At 38.2% G+C, this 16,177-nt stretch overlaps 1 protein-coding gene across 3 annotated transcripts in view; it reads left to right on the top strand.

Moving 5' to 3' along the window:
• The window catches only part of bmp1a (bone morphogenetic protein 1a), a 93,167-nt gene extending 77,437 nt beyond the window's left edge, over nt 1-15,730 (top strand). For 2 of the 3 annotated variants that reach the window (XM_077223674.1, XM_077223675.1), the window contains exons 18-20: nt 1,007-1,220; nt 1,695-1,945; nt 12,437-15,730. In XM_077223674.1, the coding sequence (XP_077079789.1) occupies nt 1,007-1,220; nt 1,695-1,945; nt 12,437-12,574 (603 nt within the window). In that variant the 3' untranslated portion in view covers nt 12,575-15,730. The remainder of the gene's footprint in view (nt 1-1,006; nt 1,221-1,694; nt 1,946-12,436) is intronic. The other variant, XR_013201129.1, reaches the window with a different exon arrangement.
• The last annotated feature ends 447 nt before the right edge of the window (nt 15,731-16,177 follow it).

The following is a 16,177-nucleotide window of genomic DNA, read 5'->3' as shown; positions in this document are numbered from 1 at the left end:
AAAATGAAACTATAAAACAGTTATAGAAGTTTACATTTATTGTAAAGCAAATTTATTGAACTAAACATTTTTATTTCATACAAAATATATATTTTACTAAATAATTAGCTAGAAAATTAAAGCCATATGCTTGGTCATATGCAACAATAACTATTCATAACAATAGAACGTAGACACCAAAACTCTTGTGGATCTGCTCACCCAAATCCCGCCGTAACTGGAGTAAATTTGGCAAATAAATAATTTACAGGCAGTTACATACGTATTCCCAACAATTTATTATGTTAGCATGTTAATATTAACTAACCAGTCACTGAAGTAATTTTCTCTGAAATGGCTTGGGTATGCAGAGCTTTCGCAGCTTATATGGACTGTATGCCCCTGAATCTCATGTTTTTAAACTCAAAAACACATTCTGTGTTCATGCAATGTATTTTTGCATTTCATCGCGCTGCTCTTCTGTTGTGTTTTTTTTAAACTTGTGCTATACAGACGCGTTTGACCTTTGCACTTGTGTCTCGTGTCTATTGCAGCATCTGGCGCAATGACACACCGTTCTGAAAACACGGAACTTAAGTTAAAAGAAGTTCAACATTTAAAAAACGTCTCTAGACCTTAGTTTTTTCCTCCTTACACTGCCTTGTGTCTCACGGTTTTGCACTCCATTGCACTGCTTTTCCTTTTTTTTTTCTTATCATGCAAGTTTGTGACTATTGTGTCTCACGTCTTTTGCCAGTTAAGACTTCAAAAATAGTTTAACTTTTAAAAACCATCTCTAGACCTAGACATTATTTTTCAATCCACTGCCTTACATATAGCTTTTTAAAACTGCGTAAATGGTTCTATAGGATTTTTGCATTCTACTGTGCTGCTTTTCCATTGGTTTTTATATAAACATGGCACTCGATCACATCGGAAGTCTTGTATCAAGAAGCTATATAATTCTTGAAAATCCGATGTTCAATAATACTGCCGTTCAATCTTTGACTTGAGCCGCTTGTTTCAGGCTTTCAATGAAATCGACATGGAGCCTCATCTGGAATGTGCTTATGACCACATTGAGATTTATGATGGTCGGGATGGGAAAGCGCCAAGCCTCGGAAGCTACTGCGGCACCAAGAAACCTCAGCCAATCATATCCAACGGAAACAAGATGTTCATCCGCTTCTTCTCTGATAACTCCGTGCAGAAGAAAGGCTTTGAGGCTTCCCATACTGCAGGTGAGCACACATCTATCTAAATTAAATGTGCATTAACGTTACATTTATTGCATTATATGTACATGGAATATATATAAAGAAAGATCAAAGCCTCTGATTTAAAAAATTATATATATTTTTGCATTCTTTTTTAAATCAAACTTGAATGTGGGTAAGTTTCATTAAAAAAAAAATTAAATAAAAAGCTGAATTTTTAATGTGGAATGCTTTTTAAAACTTTATATTTATCTTAATGTTAATGTCCTTGGTGTGAAATCCCAAATGTATAGGATGTATTAGAGCACTATGTGTTGTATCTCAATATAACAATGTAAGTTAGTTGCTAAGCTACAGTACTGTGTTTATGTCATTGGGTGCTGATCTCAGCCACAAGTCTGGCTACACAAGACTATTGATATACAGTCATATGCTGAGATGCTGAAGTCAGACTCATCTGTGAATTACCTCACATGTTCATTTTCCTCTCTTCTCCAGAGTGTGGAGGTCGTCTGAAAGCGGAGGTGAAAACTAAAGACCTTTACTCTCATGCCCAGTTTGGTGATAATAACTACCCCGGGGCATCAGACTGTCAGTGGGTGATCACAGCAGAGAAGGGCTACGGTGTGGAGCTCATCTTCCAGACCTTCGAAATCGAGGAGGAGGCCGACTGTGGCTATGATTACATGGAGCTGTTTGATGGGGCGGACACCAAATCACCCAGACTAGGCCGTTACTGCGGATCAGGGGTAAAACACAGATCGAGATTTACTATATAAAATCTACAAAAATCAAAATGCTTCTACATTGGATGTGAGGAGTTTTGACTGCAGCTAAGCTTAGTAGTAAAAGTGACCTTTAAAGGGATAGTTCAACCAATCTCATGTCATTCAAACCCCAAAAGACTTGCGCTAATCTTTGAAACACAAATGAAGATATTTTTAATAAAACCTATTATAATAAAACCTGTGATATTTCTGTCCCGTCACTTGAAGTCTATTCCACAAAAAGTTAATAAAGAGATTATAAAAGTAATCTATACTATATGAAACCAGCGTTTTAATCCGAGTCTTCTGAAGAGTAATGATCACTTTATATGATGAACCGATTTAATTTAGGCGTTTATACACATATTGATCCATGCACAAACGTAGAGCATATCAAATATGCTAAACTGAAGCTCAATCTTGCTTGATGCACAGGAACAAACCTCTTACAGAAGCTTAAATGTGCTTGTGTGAAACGTAAGAACAGGCGTCTTTAGTTCTCATTAATCTCGCAAGAAAGTTTGAGCTTCCGTTTACATATCTCTTTGTGTTTTGATCAGTGTTTATACTTGAATAAATGCTTAAGTTAAATCTGTTCATCTGATCAAACCATTCGATTTCTTTCACAATGTCTAAAAGATCTTTTTGAATCATCAAAGTTTTGGTGCAATGGACTTTTATTAGAGGGAACGAAATCTCTGAGGTTTCATTAAAAAAATCTTCATTTGTGTTTTGAAGATGATTGGAAAGCGTGAGGGTGAGTAAATGATGACAGAACTGAAATTTTGAACTATTCCTTTAGTAGTTTTAGCCCACATCATCAACTTCTAATTGCAAATTGTCCATAGAGAAGCTTTTTGATTAAATAAAAGAATTCTACGTTACTAATCACACAGCACCAGCAGTACTCCGTGTGAATGAATCCAGCTATATGCAGAACCACATTTCTTTGCCTTCTCTCACTCTTAATTACTTAGTTATGCTTGATTAGTTGCTATGAGCTATCAGACATTTTGTTCACTGGCCCTTACAGTCCTGATTTACCCTGCTGTCCATGACCCCATTACAACAGACCTGTGACACATTTTTGGGACACAATCCAGCACTTGAAAACCACTGCCTTATAGGATAAAGACTGGTCTTTGAAAGAGTTGGTCAGGGTTTTTATTAATTTCTTGTTCTGGAGAAGTTAATAAGAGCTGTATGTTACACACAAAATCTCAGGAACAATAAGATGTCAGTGTATACGTGAATAAGATCATCTCCATAGGTCACAGAACAGCATGATTACATTTACTTTGGCTCAATGAGAAATGATGAGAAGGCTGATGTGGACTTTAGACAAGGTACATCAGATGTTATTCTGATACTGGCGCTTGGCATTCGGCGCAACCTGCCCATCTACTGAGATATTTGTTTGACTTGAACCGAGAGGATGTTAAACAGTGCGCATTTGTCTCAATCAAGTTTTGGTAACTTGCCATTTAGCACATGCTTTTAATCCAAAGCAACTGACAATCTACTAACAGCAGGGACTATGTCCCTCGAGCAACATGAGCTGAAAAGTGTGATGCCACATTAGGCTGTCACACCCCAAAATAACCCATTAGGCTTGCACAGAGAACAATCACATACTCTAACTCTTAACATCTTCCAGACCTTTTGCTAAACAGTGAAAACTACTCTGAACTGTATTAATTTTTTTTAAGGTTTAAGCCCTAGTCAAGTCAATTCACCTTCATTTATATAGCTCTTTCAACAATATAGATTGTTTCAAAGCAGCTTTACAGTGATAATAGGAAATTAAAGTAGCAGAGATTGTTTTGGCTTTACAGCAGCTCTAGAATAAAGTTATTGTCTAGCTAAAGTTAGTTTTGATTGATTCACTTCTGTCGCAACGTTCATTAGTTATTAACTTAGGGGCCGCTAAAACGATCCCGTTAATGATAACAGAAAACCCTTAATGCGATCCGGTCGCTCATTTCCACAAAACAGTGCCTGGTTGCTCGGGAACGCAAACCATGAAATAGGTTCAAAGGTACAAGCCTTGCAAAATTTATCATACAGAATTTTTATCGCTTCCTCACAGCCACGGGAACCGGAATTATCCCGACAACGTTTTATCTGTGCAGACAGAGTACAGTAGTTGACACTTCAGGTCTGCGTAGTCATCGTGTCCAGGCGCAGGTCCTTTATCAGATCCGGATACGGCTTGGATACGGCGGACTGTGGTAAACCTTGGGATAAACAGAAAGACTAATATTAGCATAGACGCCATCCTTCTTATGATGTAACAAGTACATCAGGATTTATGGGAAGTGTTCCCGGTTCCGGCTGATCTAATCAATATGCAGCCTAATGTTGAATTATAGAAGTCTATAATGTGTTTTGTGTATGCTAGGTCAAAGAGATGTGTTTTTAGTCTAGATTTGAACTGACAGAGTGTCTGCTTCCCGGACAATGTTAGGAAGAATGTTCCAAAGTTTCGGTGCCAAGTAGGAAAAGGATCTACCGCCAGCAGTCGATTTATATATTCTAGGTATTATCAACTGGCCGGAATTTTGAGATCGCAATAGATGTGAAGGACTATAATGTGTTAAGAGCTCACTCAAGTACTGGGGAGCTAAACCATTTAGTGCTTTGTAAGTAATCAGCAATATTTTAAAATTTATGCGATATTTAATAGGGAGCCAATGCAGTGTTGACAGAACCGGGCTAATATGGACATACTTCCTGGTTCTGGTAAGAACTCTAGCTGCTGCGTTTTGGACCAGATGTAGTTTGTTTATTAAGCGTGCAGGGCAACCACCCAGTAGAGCATTACAATAATCTAGCCTTAATGTCATGAATGCATTAACTAACTGTTCGGCATTTGTCAATGAGAGCATATGATGTAATTTAGATATATTTTTAAGATAGAAGAATGCGGTTTTACAGATACTAGAAACGTGACTTTCAAATGAGAGATTGGTATCAAAGAGCACACCCAGGTTCCTAACTGATGACGAAGACTTGACAGAGCAGCCATCAAGTGTTAGACAGTATTCTGGGTTATTATGTGAGGAAGTTTTTTGTCCAATAATTACAATCTCTATTTTTTCAGAATTAAGTAGTAGGAAATTACTAGTCATCCAGTTTTTTATATCAGCTATGCATTCCGTTAATTTTGTGAATTGATAAGTTTCGTCAGGGTGTGAAGAAATATAGAGCTGAGTATCATCAGCATGAAAGTGAAAACTAATCCCATGCTTCCTAATGATTTCTCCTAAGTGTAGCATGTACAGAGTGAACAGCAACGGTCCTAGTACCGAGCCTTGTAGTACGCCATACAGAACATCGATGTCACGTGTCTTTACGGGATTTTTACGGGTTGTGTGTGAACGCACTCTCTGATTTCGGAAAATCACTGGCAGTGTGAATGAACCAAAATCAAATGAACCCGGGTCAAATCCCGGGTCACTTTATCCGTGTATTTTCTGGAATCTCTGTGTGAAAGGGGCTAATCTTAAACGGTCACCCTAAAAACAGAGACAGAGCATCACACATATACACATCATGAAAAAAAAATAATACAAAATAAACATGAATTATCTAAATTAAACAAAGTAAACATGAGAGAAAGGAAAGAGAGAGAGAAAAAGAAAGATGGCAACAGAAGAGAGCAACATAGCCAAGAACAATTAGTACAAAGAAGTCTATTGTCAAGAATACAATACTAATGTTGACAGTGCTGAATTGTCAGTAACCATTTTTTAAGATGAGACTGAAAAGAACCAAAAGCATGTAATCGTCTGATTGTTGATGGGACGGAGTTCCATTCCCTTGCAGCTTTGACCGAAAACATAGACTGGCTAAAGTTACTTCTTTTGAGAGGGATAATACAGTCCCTTCTTTCCCCACCCCTTGTAGATCGGTGGGCAGTTGTTCTAATGTTCACAAACTGTTTTAGTGGTGAAGACAGGCTATGTATAGTCTTAAACAGCAAACAGATATGCACATATTTGATCAAGTTATCCCAGCTTAGCAAATTGTATTTTTTTAATATTGAGGAATGATGAAACCGAACTGATATCTTATCAAGAGTTTTTAGTGATTGTTTATACAAAAACTCTAGTGGTTTCAGAGTAGTTATACTAGCTTGCGACCAAGTAGTTAAACAGTAGTTAATATGAGAAATAATCATGTAATGCATATACATCAAAGCAGCTTCAGACGACATATAATCAAGAATAAATCTAAAATTTGATCAACTAAATCTGACCCGGTTACAGACCTTTTTAACCTGCGCCTTAAATGAAAGTTTGGAATCAATCAGAATACCAAGGTATTTATATTCAGATACAACTTGTAATCTATCCCCTGATACAAATACATCTGGCACTATTCTTAAATTATTTTGGTGATAAACATACACACTGTTTTAGAGATGTTTAACTGTAAGCAGCATTGTTCTAGCCAAGCCACAACATGAACCAGGGATTCTGTAAGTTCATTTGCAACTTGTGACACACTACTTCCGTGTATATAAATAACAGTGTCATCTGCATACATTTGAATGTTAGTATTAGGACAGACAGATGGAAGATCATTGATGTACAACGTAAAAAGTAAAAGACCCAAAATAGATCCTTGTGGAACACCAGTGGATATACTTAGACAAACTGTGTGCGACCTGACAAGTATGATTCGATCCATCTCAACGTATGTGGAGAGAAATTAAAACTTAATAATTTGGACAACAGATTTATGTGGTTTACGGTGTCAAAGGCCTTCCTGAAATCAAGAAACACAGCCCCGACAACCCCTCCTTTATCTAATAGAGACTTAACTTTCTCAGTGAAATAGCAATTTGCCATCTCAGTTGAATAGTTTGCTCTGAAGCCAAATTACATTGGATGTAAAACAAAAGAACTGTTATTCAAATAATTAGTGATTTGTGCAGCCATCAATTTCTCTGCAACCTTTGAGACTATTGGTAGAATACTAATAGGTCTGTAATTACTAGAAGAGTGAGGAACACCGCTTTTGAATATAGGCACAATAACAGATGACTTCCAAGCACATGGGAACCCTCCCTGAGAAATTGAAAGATTGATCATTTTAGTGATAGGATTAACGACTCACTAAGCTCTTTAAAGGAAAAGTTCAGTATTTTACACTTAAAGCCCTGTTTTTTACAGAAACCGAAAGTTCTCGGAACAGCAGCATTTGTCCAAATTTCAATCTTAACCGTTCTATTTCATCAGAAACAATCTTAAAAAAGGGCTTTAAGTGTAAAATACCGAACTTGTCCTTTAAGCATTACCACATCCATACCAAATATATATCCTTTGCTCTGGATGGTTTAAAAGATGTAATTGTTCTTATGATGTCTAATTCAGAGACTGCCCTTAGAGTAAGGTCTTCTTCTTCTGTATTAACTGTATAAATTTCTGTATACTTAGGGGAAAAACATTGTGTAATTGTGACTACCGAGTCAACAAAATAATAATTTAGTGCTTCTGCTACATCAGCTGGATTGTTAGTCAGCTTCCCGTTAACCATCAATTCAAGTGAAGACCTATCTATTCTTTTGTCACCTTTTAAGTAGCTAAACTTATTCCAGATTGTTTTTGAATTACCTCTAGCCTCATTAATTATCCTCAGAAAAAAACAGCCTTTGCTTTTCTCAACGACTTTACCACCTTGTTCCGTAACATAGCGAAATGTTGTCTATCATAACTAAATTTTAATGTTTGCTGTTTTTAAAGCAAGATCCCGTTTTTTCATTAATTTTAAGATATCTGAATTAATCCAAGGGACAGTATATTTTTTATTTTTAGGATTAAGTTTACAACTGAAATAATTAATAGTGCTCTCTAATTTTTTGGAAAATATTTGACTGTCTTCGTCCTGATCTTTTCCGATTAATAAATCATCCCATTCAATCTGATGAACTGCCTTTCTGAAATCATCTAGTTTACGTTTTGGAATGCCATAAGAGTCATATTTCCTTCTGAATGAATTGAATCTCTGGCTAGATAATTTTCTGGCCACTAGAATCAAATTGTGATCAGAAAGGCCTGTTAACATATTAAAAGTTTTTAAAATTGTCTCTGCTCGGTTACTAAAAATTAAATCATTTTGAGAACTTGTTGAATTAGTTATTCTTGTAGGCCCATTAATCATTTGCTTCAGATCAAAGTGATCAGTTATCTGTTTGAGATTCTTTCTTACGGTTTTATCTTCCCAATTGATATTAACGTCTCCCATTATAATAACTTCTTTGTTAAAATCACACTGCTTTAGTAATTGTTTAAAATTTTCATAAAAACTAATATTAGAAGATGGTGGTCGATAAATTACAATTAATACAAAAGACATTTGTGGTGATAATATAAGGTTCAGACCAATACATTCCAAGTCCATACAATTTGCCCAGGCAATTTCATTACACTGGATGGTAGTTTTCACATAAAACATAACACCACCTCCCTTAGAACCAACCCTATCTCTCCTATACAATTTAAAACCAGGTACCTCTAATGCAGCAGACAGAGAATTTTCATGAAGCCATGTCTCAGATAAACAAAGAAAATCTAAGTTAGAGTCTAGTAAAAGATGATGGATTTGATAACTTTTTGATATAATACTTTGTATATTAAAATGCCCACCTAAGAGACTCTTTGGCTTGACTTTAGGATCCCAAATTGCTCTAGATTGATTTACTGTCTGAAAGAATCCCCATTTCTTTTTTTTTTTTAAATACCTTGATTTACAATTTTACTTTTTACATTTTGCATAGACTTCGCAGACACTTGTGAAGTACCTAAACCAGAGTTAGCAGAAATTGAATTGTTTGGTGACTCCAACGTAGCACAATTCCCTTCATTCCCCAAAGGTCTTAAAATACACAATCTCGTCTGAAAGTCAGTGTCACTCCCGCTCGCCTTACGGGAACCCAGGCCTTCCTCAGACGCCAACAATCCCGCATGGACATGCCGCAGAACGCCAACTACGGCCGTGGTAAGACCCGGCAACTCAGCTTCCTCTGCCGCGAAGCTCCCCCCACCAACACCGCCACCAGCATCAATAGATAGATAGATAGAGCGAAGGAGGTAAGTGTGTTGAGTATAGCCAGACAGTGACATACTGCCACCAAAAGTGCGTACCTGAAGGATAGCTGGATCCGACATGGAATCAACTGGGCCAGTGTGACGCCGGCCCATGATGGTAGTGCCCAGCCGCTGGGCCTCCACCAACTCCCCGCTCGTCACGGCACTCCACTCGGGCAAGACGCCGCCACCAGAACCCGGCGAACCAGAGCAAGGGAGGTTAGTTTGTTGTACATAACCAGACAGCAACGTCCCGCGACCCAGAGTCCGTACCTGAGAGACAGCCGAGTCCGACGTAAAATCCAATAAATTCACTGGTTTGGCATGGTGTGGACCGGGACAGGGATGAATATATCCCGATAATAGTAAACAAATCATGATGATTAGACCTAAAGCTTCACTTTGATGACGTTGAGTTACTGACTTTGAATGTTTTGTCATTCGTTTGTATAAAGATGGATACAGTTAATAAAGGTTACCACTAAAATGTGCTTCCCATGTCCGAAATTTCCCAAGGCACTGTATGTTTGTTTAACTAACCAGTCAGCTTTATGAACAAATATTTTCTCATCTCCGTTAAATAATGAATTGTTATTAGAATGATCAACAAAAAAACTAGAATTAATAGGACTTAAAAAGTTAAAAAGCAAGATGTAAACTAAGAGAGCTGTGACAACGCCTACTGCTCCTGCCGCCATCTTGATTCTCACTCACTTCTACATTTACTGCTACAAACTGATAACGGTCAGGTAAATGATTTAAACCATTCCAGTGCAATTCCACTAATACCAGACATAATTTTCAAATCTATTTAAAAGAATGTTGTGGTCAATGGTATCAAATGCAGCACGAAGATCAAATAACACTAATAGAGGGATACAACCACGATCGGATGATAAGAGCAAATAATTTGTGGCTCTAATGAGAGCTGTCTCAGTACTATGGTATGGTCTAAATCCTGACTGGAAATCCTCACAGATACCATTTCTTTCTAAAAAGGAACATAGTTGTGTGAGGATACTGCCTTTTCTAGTATCTTTGACTGAAAAGGTAATTTTGAGATCAGCCTGTAATTGACTAATTCTGTAGGATCAAGTTGAGTTTTTTTTTAACAAGCTGTTTAATCATAGCCAACTTAAAAGTTTTTGGTATGTATCCTAATGACAAAGATCAATTACTGATATTAAGAAGAGGATCTATGACCTCTGGAAGCATCTCTTTCAATAGCTTAGTCGGTATAGGGTCTAACATACATGTTGTCGATTTAGATGATTTAACGAGTTTAGAAAATTCTTCCTCCCCTATAGCAATGAATGAATCAAATTTTTCCTCAGGGAGACTACAATGCACTGCCTGATGCGATACTGTAGTAGACGGTATAGTAAGCATTATCACTATCCACTGTTCACATAGGCAGCTACCTTCTAAAGCTCAACATATACTTCGGTTTTTATGAGTACGCTAAGGTGTACAGTGTGCAACTCATCAGCTTAAGTTTCATCATCAGCATACCCAATTTTTCAAACCATGCAAACTTTGCATGCCAGGGGTGTCCAATCTTGTTCCTGGAAGGTTCAATCACTGACTACATTTATATGCAGCCAATGACCCGTTCAAAACCAGAATATTAGTATAACTCGGTCGCGCCCGGCGATGTAAACACCGGCAAAAACCCGAACATGCTCATATCCCGGATTTTAAAAACCCGGATATGATCCCTTGGGTTCCCCTTTTCTAACCCGAATTTTTGGTCATGTAAACGCGTATCGGCATATCCCAATAGTAATTTGTGTTCTGCGCATGTTCTATTCGCAAGGAATCTTGGTCTTTTGAGTAGAGGAACTTCTCAGCGCATACAAAAACCCGCGTGCAGTATACCGGAAGTAAACATGGCGAGACGCAGCACAGCATACTTTTGGAGCGAGTTCAGTACCAGCACCAAAGCGCAAACAAAGGCGATCACTATCTGCCCCAAACTATTCATTATCCGCGTGCTGCTGCTGTTGTTGTTGTCTTTGGATACAGGAAGAAGAATCGGAAATTACGCATATTGCGTCTTAAGGTTGTCCGTACGTCCAGACGCTAACCGTGCGTCGCCGTTTACATCGGTATATTGCAATTCCATGTATACAGGAGTAACTCTTTCTGCTCACGCATGTAAACGGGTTATTCCTAATGTTTCAGAAACCCGAATAGTGACCTTAACCCGAATATTGGCTGCTTGTAAACGTACTCACTGTCCTACAGAGTTCAGTCCAACCCCAATTAAACACATCTGAACCAGTCAATCAAGGTCTTACTAGGCATGCTAGGAAACTTCCAGGCAGCTGTGCTAAGGCAAGTTGGAGCTAAACTCTGCAGGACAGTGGCCCTCCAGGACCGAGTTTGGACACCCACATGCGCCTTTAATTTTGTTTTGACATAATAAGTTTGTCCACAAGATCCATACAACTCTAAGTACAAAAACATTTTTATCAGTCAGAATTTCTGGAGAGAAATAGCGCAGACAATGGAAACTGTGGTGTGCATGCGTTGAATGCCTGTGTTCATGCACATCAAATGTAGTATACTTTGAAAGATTTGGCGGTCCTATTTACACATACTCTAAGCATTTGCAAAAAAACTGAAGTGTACTTTGGGCTTAAGAAAGCATCTTCACTTTGTAAGTGCCATACAAATAACCCAGAAAATATTCAACTGGAACTCCAAAATATTCTAATGCTAGCATGTTGTTAAGCGACACGACTTTTAAAATCGGAGAACAGTAAAAATATCATTAAAGAGGTGTGTGAACTCAGTATGATGTGTATGAAGTATGATGTCAGACACTGTCATTTTCTCTGGCCCCCTTCCTGTTCGAAGGAGTGATGAGATACTTAGTAGACTGTTGTCACTCAATGGCTGGCTGACTAAGTGGTATCCGCAAAATAACATAGGGTTCATCGACAATTGGAAAAGTTTTTGGGGCAGACCTGACCTGTTGAAAAGAGATGGGATTCATCCCTCCTGGGATGGTGCTGCTATTCTCTCTAGTAATATTACACGTATGTCAACCAAACCAATTGAAGTCAGAGTTGAAATGTGACTAACTGGGGCTCAGGTCAGGAAGCAGAGAGACTGGCTAAACCGACCGTCTACTAGCCGCCACACGTCACAGAAGTCCAGACAACCTGACTTCAAGTTCTGGCTCATGGGTTTTCCAGCTCTTGTTGACTCAATGTTGACTTACTCTGGGCACTGAGTTACACAAAAAACAATCCTGTTCATTGACATTCTAAAGTATTTGATAATAATGATGTTGGTTTGATGCAATAAAAAGGAATTAATTCTATCCAGTGTGCTCAAATGTTGACATCTGCCTCCGTCTTTATGTTTCCAGCCTCCTGAGGAGATCTATTCTGCTGGTGACTCCATCGTCATCAAATTTCGCTCAGACGACACCATCAATAAGAAGGGCTTCCACGTGCGTTACACAAGCACCAAGTTTCAGGACACACTCCACTCCCGTAAGAAGTGACCCTTAGTGGCCGGGAGGGGCCATGCAGGGCCTAGGGGGAAGCGAAAGGGCCCCAGGGGGTGGGTCTCACCCATCGCTCGGAGCCCCCCGGCCGCAAAGAACACCAAGACTCGACGGACCAGCCGCAAGAACGCCAACCGCACCTCAGTAGTTCACAGGGGTTCTGGCATCCCCTAATGACTGTGAGGAGTAAAGCCATTCCGCAATAGACATTGTTTTTACCTTTTTTTAATTTTTACATTCGGGGCAAGATGTGGAGGGGGGGTTGAATGTATTCAGTTGCTGGATACCAATATAGGGGCAAAATCAAAAGGGATTATTGTATGGGAGGGTGGGCGTAGTTGATCGGCCACTGAACCCCAACCCCCCCCCCACATTTTTCATCTTTCATGAGCCAAGGGTGCGTTTGAAAAACACAAATACACTGAGTAACTCCTGCAGGAGAACCAAGCAGTCAACCAAACCAATCATCTGTGCAACAGTGGGATAGAGGAAGTGAGAAATGAGTGGAGGAGGGCATTCAGGACGGGGTTCCTTGCAGGTTTTCCAACCTTGAAATGTGAGATTTACCTCTGCACTGTGTGGAAACAATCATCTCTTCTTGACATTATTGGCATTGCTTGTTCATAACGAGTCTCGTTGGCCATTGTGGGCCGGTTTCATTGTCGTTACTTGAGCAAATAACACTGTATGTCAAAGAGATGCATGTGGTACAGCTAGAAGGAAATGTGGAAGTGATGGCACCAGCATTTGTAATAACTCGCTTTTTCCTGGCCACTAGTCCAGAAGGTTCCCTGCCTGATAGTATCACTCTCCAGGAGGTTTTCCAGAAACAGTTATCATATTAAAAGACTAATAAACAAAACGTGGCCCATGTCTGATGGCTGTTAATTGTTTTTGCATAAAAACAGAATGGTGGAAAATTCTAAATTTGGTTCAGTTGTCCTTAGTTTAAGCACACATTTTTTCCAAGGTCCTGGTAATATGCTTCTATCCTCAAAACGCTCATTCTTTGCTTTGCCAATCATGAACAAATTAGGCACAATCACATGAAAATTGGTGGACACTCTTGTGTCCCAATGTTCCAACGCTGTTTTCTTATAACATTATCCTAGCCTTTTTTCCTATTTCTCAGGCTCTTTCCTTGCAGCCCATGACCCAATTTTAATTTTTTTTAGTTCTTTTCGTAACAAATTACAAGTCATAATATGAAAGCTGCATGTATGGACCATAGTCAGGGTAGACTCCAAAAAGCTTAAAAATAGGTGTGACCTATGACCTTAAACAGGTAGTTCAACCAAAAATTAAGATTCTGTCATCGTTTGCTCTCTCTTATGTCATTTCAAACTTGTAAGATGTTCTTTCTTCTGCAAAACACAAAAGAAGCAATTTTGAATAACGGATTTGTCCATATAATGAAAGTCGCTGGGGTCCAAAACAACATAACATTGGACTCCATTGACTTTCACTGTATTGACAAATCTGAGAACTCTGAAATATTGTTCTTTTGTGTTCCACAGAAGAAAAAACTGTTCGAAATAACTTGAGGGTGAGTAAATGATTTTTTTTTCTTTAAATATTGTGTCTACTCTGACTAAGGTCTGTTGTCTGTGCAGCAATAAGATTTTGAGTTAAAACCTGAAATTGTCCTTTTTAGCAGTCTTAAGGTGCCCCATTGCTAGGTAGATGTTTCTCTTACATCTTTGGCTATGGGAAAAAACTGTTAAAACTGTGTAATATGTTAATTTGTACCATTAACGTACCTCAGCGTGTGGGAGAGTGATGGGATGGTGCTATTTCAAATGAGCCCTGCAACCCCAGTCATGTTGGTCACCTGAAATCACTCTTTCTCCATTGATGTCCAATGTCAGTTGGGAAAAAAGGATGTTAGATGTCAAGTCTGTGCAGAATAGTACTGAATAGTCTTGTCCCCAGGGTTGATTATTTGATCTAAAGTGTTCCCGAACTCCATTTCCAAGTATGAAGTCTACATCACTGCTCCCTACCTCTCTCTCTCTCTCTCTCTCTCTCTCTTTCTCTCTCTCTTCTCCTTCAAAGGCTGTCGACTTTGTCTCCTCAGTTTCAACAGCTCTTTTCGTCATATGATATCATTTCACACCTGTTTGCCTTTGTGGATTTACCTAAAGCTCTTTTAAATCTCAGGTTCATGATATCTGATTGTTGTTAGCCACCGAATCATTTCAAGACATTAGATTTAAATCGTTTTAGGACTTGGCTACTGTTTGACTTGGTTGTGTGGAATCCATTAAGGCAAATCATGAGGATTATGGTTTTTAGAGGAAACATTTTTGGATTTTAAAAGGTTTTAGACGTTTCTGCAATGCCTTCCATCTGAACTTTGAATCAGTTCACCTCGAGCCACGTGTTCACCTCAAGCCTCAAGTTGCTCAATATTTGTTCTTGCAAGCTAAGGATGGTTACGCTTTATGCTCAAGATCAACTAACTTATATCCTAGTTCTTCAAATGGATTTTATTTTGTGTGTCCAAGAGAACGTCTATAGTCAATATCACATCTCTGTATTTGAATATGCTTCCTAGCATAGCTTTTTAGAGTAGTGGAGCACTTGTAGATTTTGCTAAGCAAAGCACATTCTCCTGAGCATTATTAATGTTTTTAATGCCCATGTTATTTCCTGTTAGAAATAGAGTGTTTTGTGGCCGAATGTGGGCTTCAAATGATCTGTTTGATCACATTTCTGAAATGTTACCTCAGCATAATAGTGTATATGCTTGATCTGTTCACCCTGACCGGCCTTCCCACACAAGACTTGGTACATGTTTATGCATTTTATCATATGTATGTATGTAAATATGTATTAATGTATTCAAAGTACACTAAACCATAGATAACTTGATGAGAAGTAAGGCTATGTGTAATTGCAGACAAAAGATGCAATTTATTTATATTGTATAGCTAATTTTCACCTATGTATTGCACATAGTGTTAACAAGTGCATCTATTTCATAAAATGTTATTTTCATTTTGAAATGCTTCATGTCACATTTTGTCTTGTAGACTCAGGAATTGTGGACTGACCTTTTAATTAACTGAATAAAAGCTCAAATATACCAATTAAATTACAGTAGTTAGCACTATGTAAGAAAGCTAATTAAAGGAAAACACTAGGCAAGCACTCTTTTGTAATTTTGAATGCTTTCAATTTTTTTCTCCTTTTTTGTAATATTACTGGTGTTTTTCTAAATATAAGCTCAACACTGAAGGAACAAGTCCTACGTTTTAGATGCATTTTATTATTTTCTAATTGTTAAGGTCTTGAGCTCACATTGAGGATGGAGTTTGGCTTCTTGATGACCGTGTGGATTTCTAAATAAACCACATATTGAATTTGGGAAATAACAGATCATCAATTATGAATGGTCAGCACAGTGCATTATTAATGCCTATCTACCATTTCAACATTAAAAATTAAGCAGAATTGATGGGAAGAGCTATATAAAGTCAAGCAAGTATTTTAAGCATTTTCACTCTTGCAAATGAAAATGCGATTTAGAAATATAGTGAAAAGATGTATTTTTGATTTTACTGTTTTAATGGGAATATGATACTCTATAATATACCC

The sequence above is a fragment of the Siphateles boraxobius genome, unplaced genomic scaffold (assembly GCF_051911475.1).
Source record: "Siphateles boraxobius isolate OS27281-9 unplaced genomic scaffold, OSU_SipBor_1 9, whole genome shotgun sequence".
Taxonomy (NCBI): Eukaryota; Metazoa; Chordata; class Actinopteri; order Cypriniformes; family Leuciscidae; genus Siphateles; species Siphateles boraxobius.
This window is presented reverse-complemented; position numbering and strand designations above follow the sequence as displayed.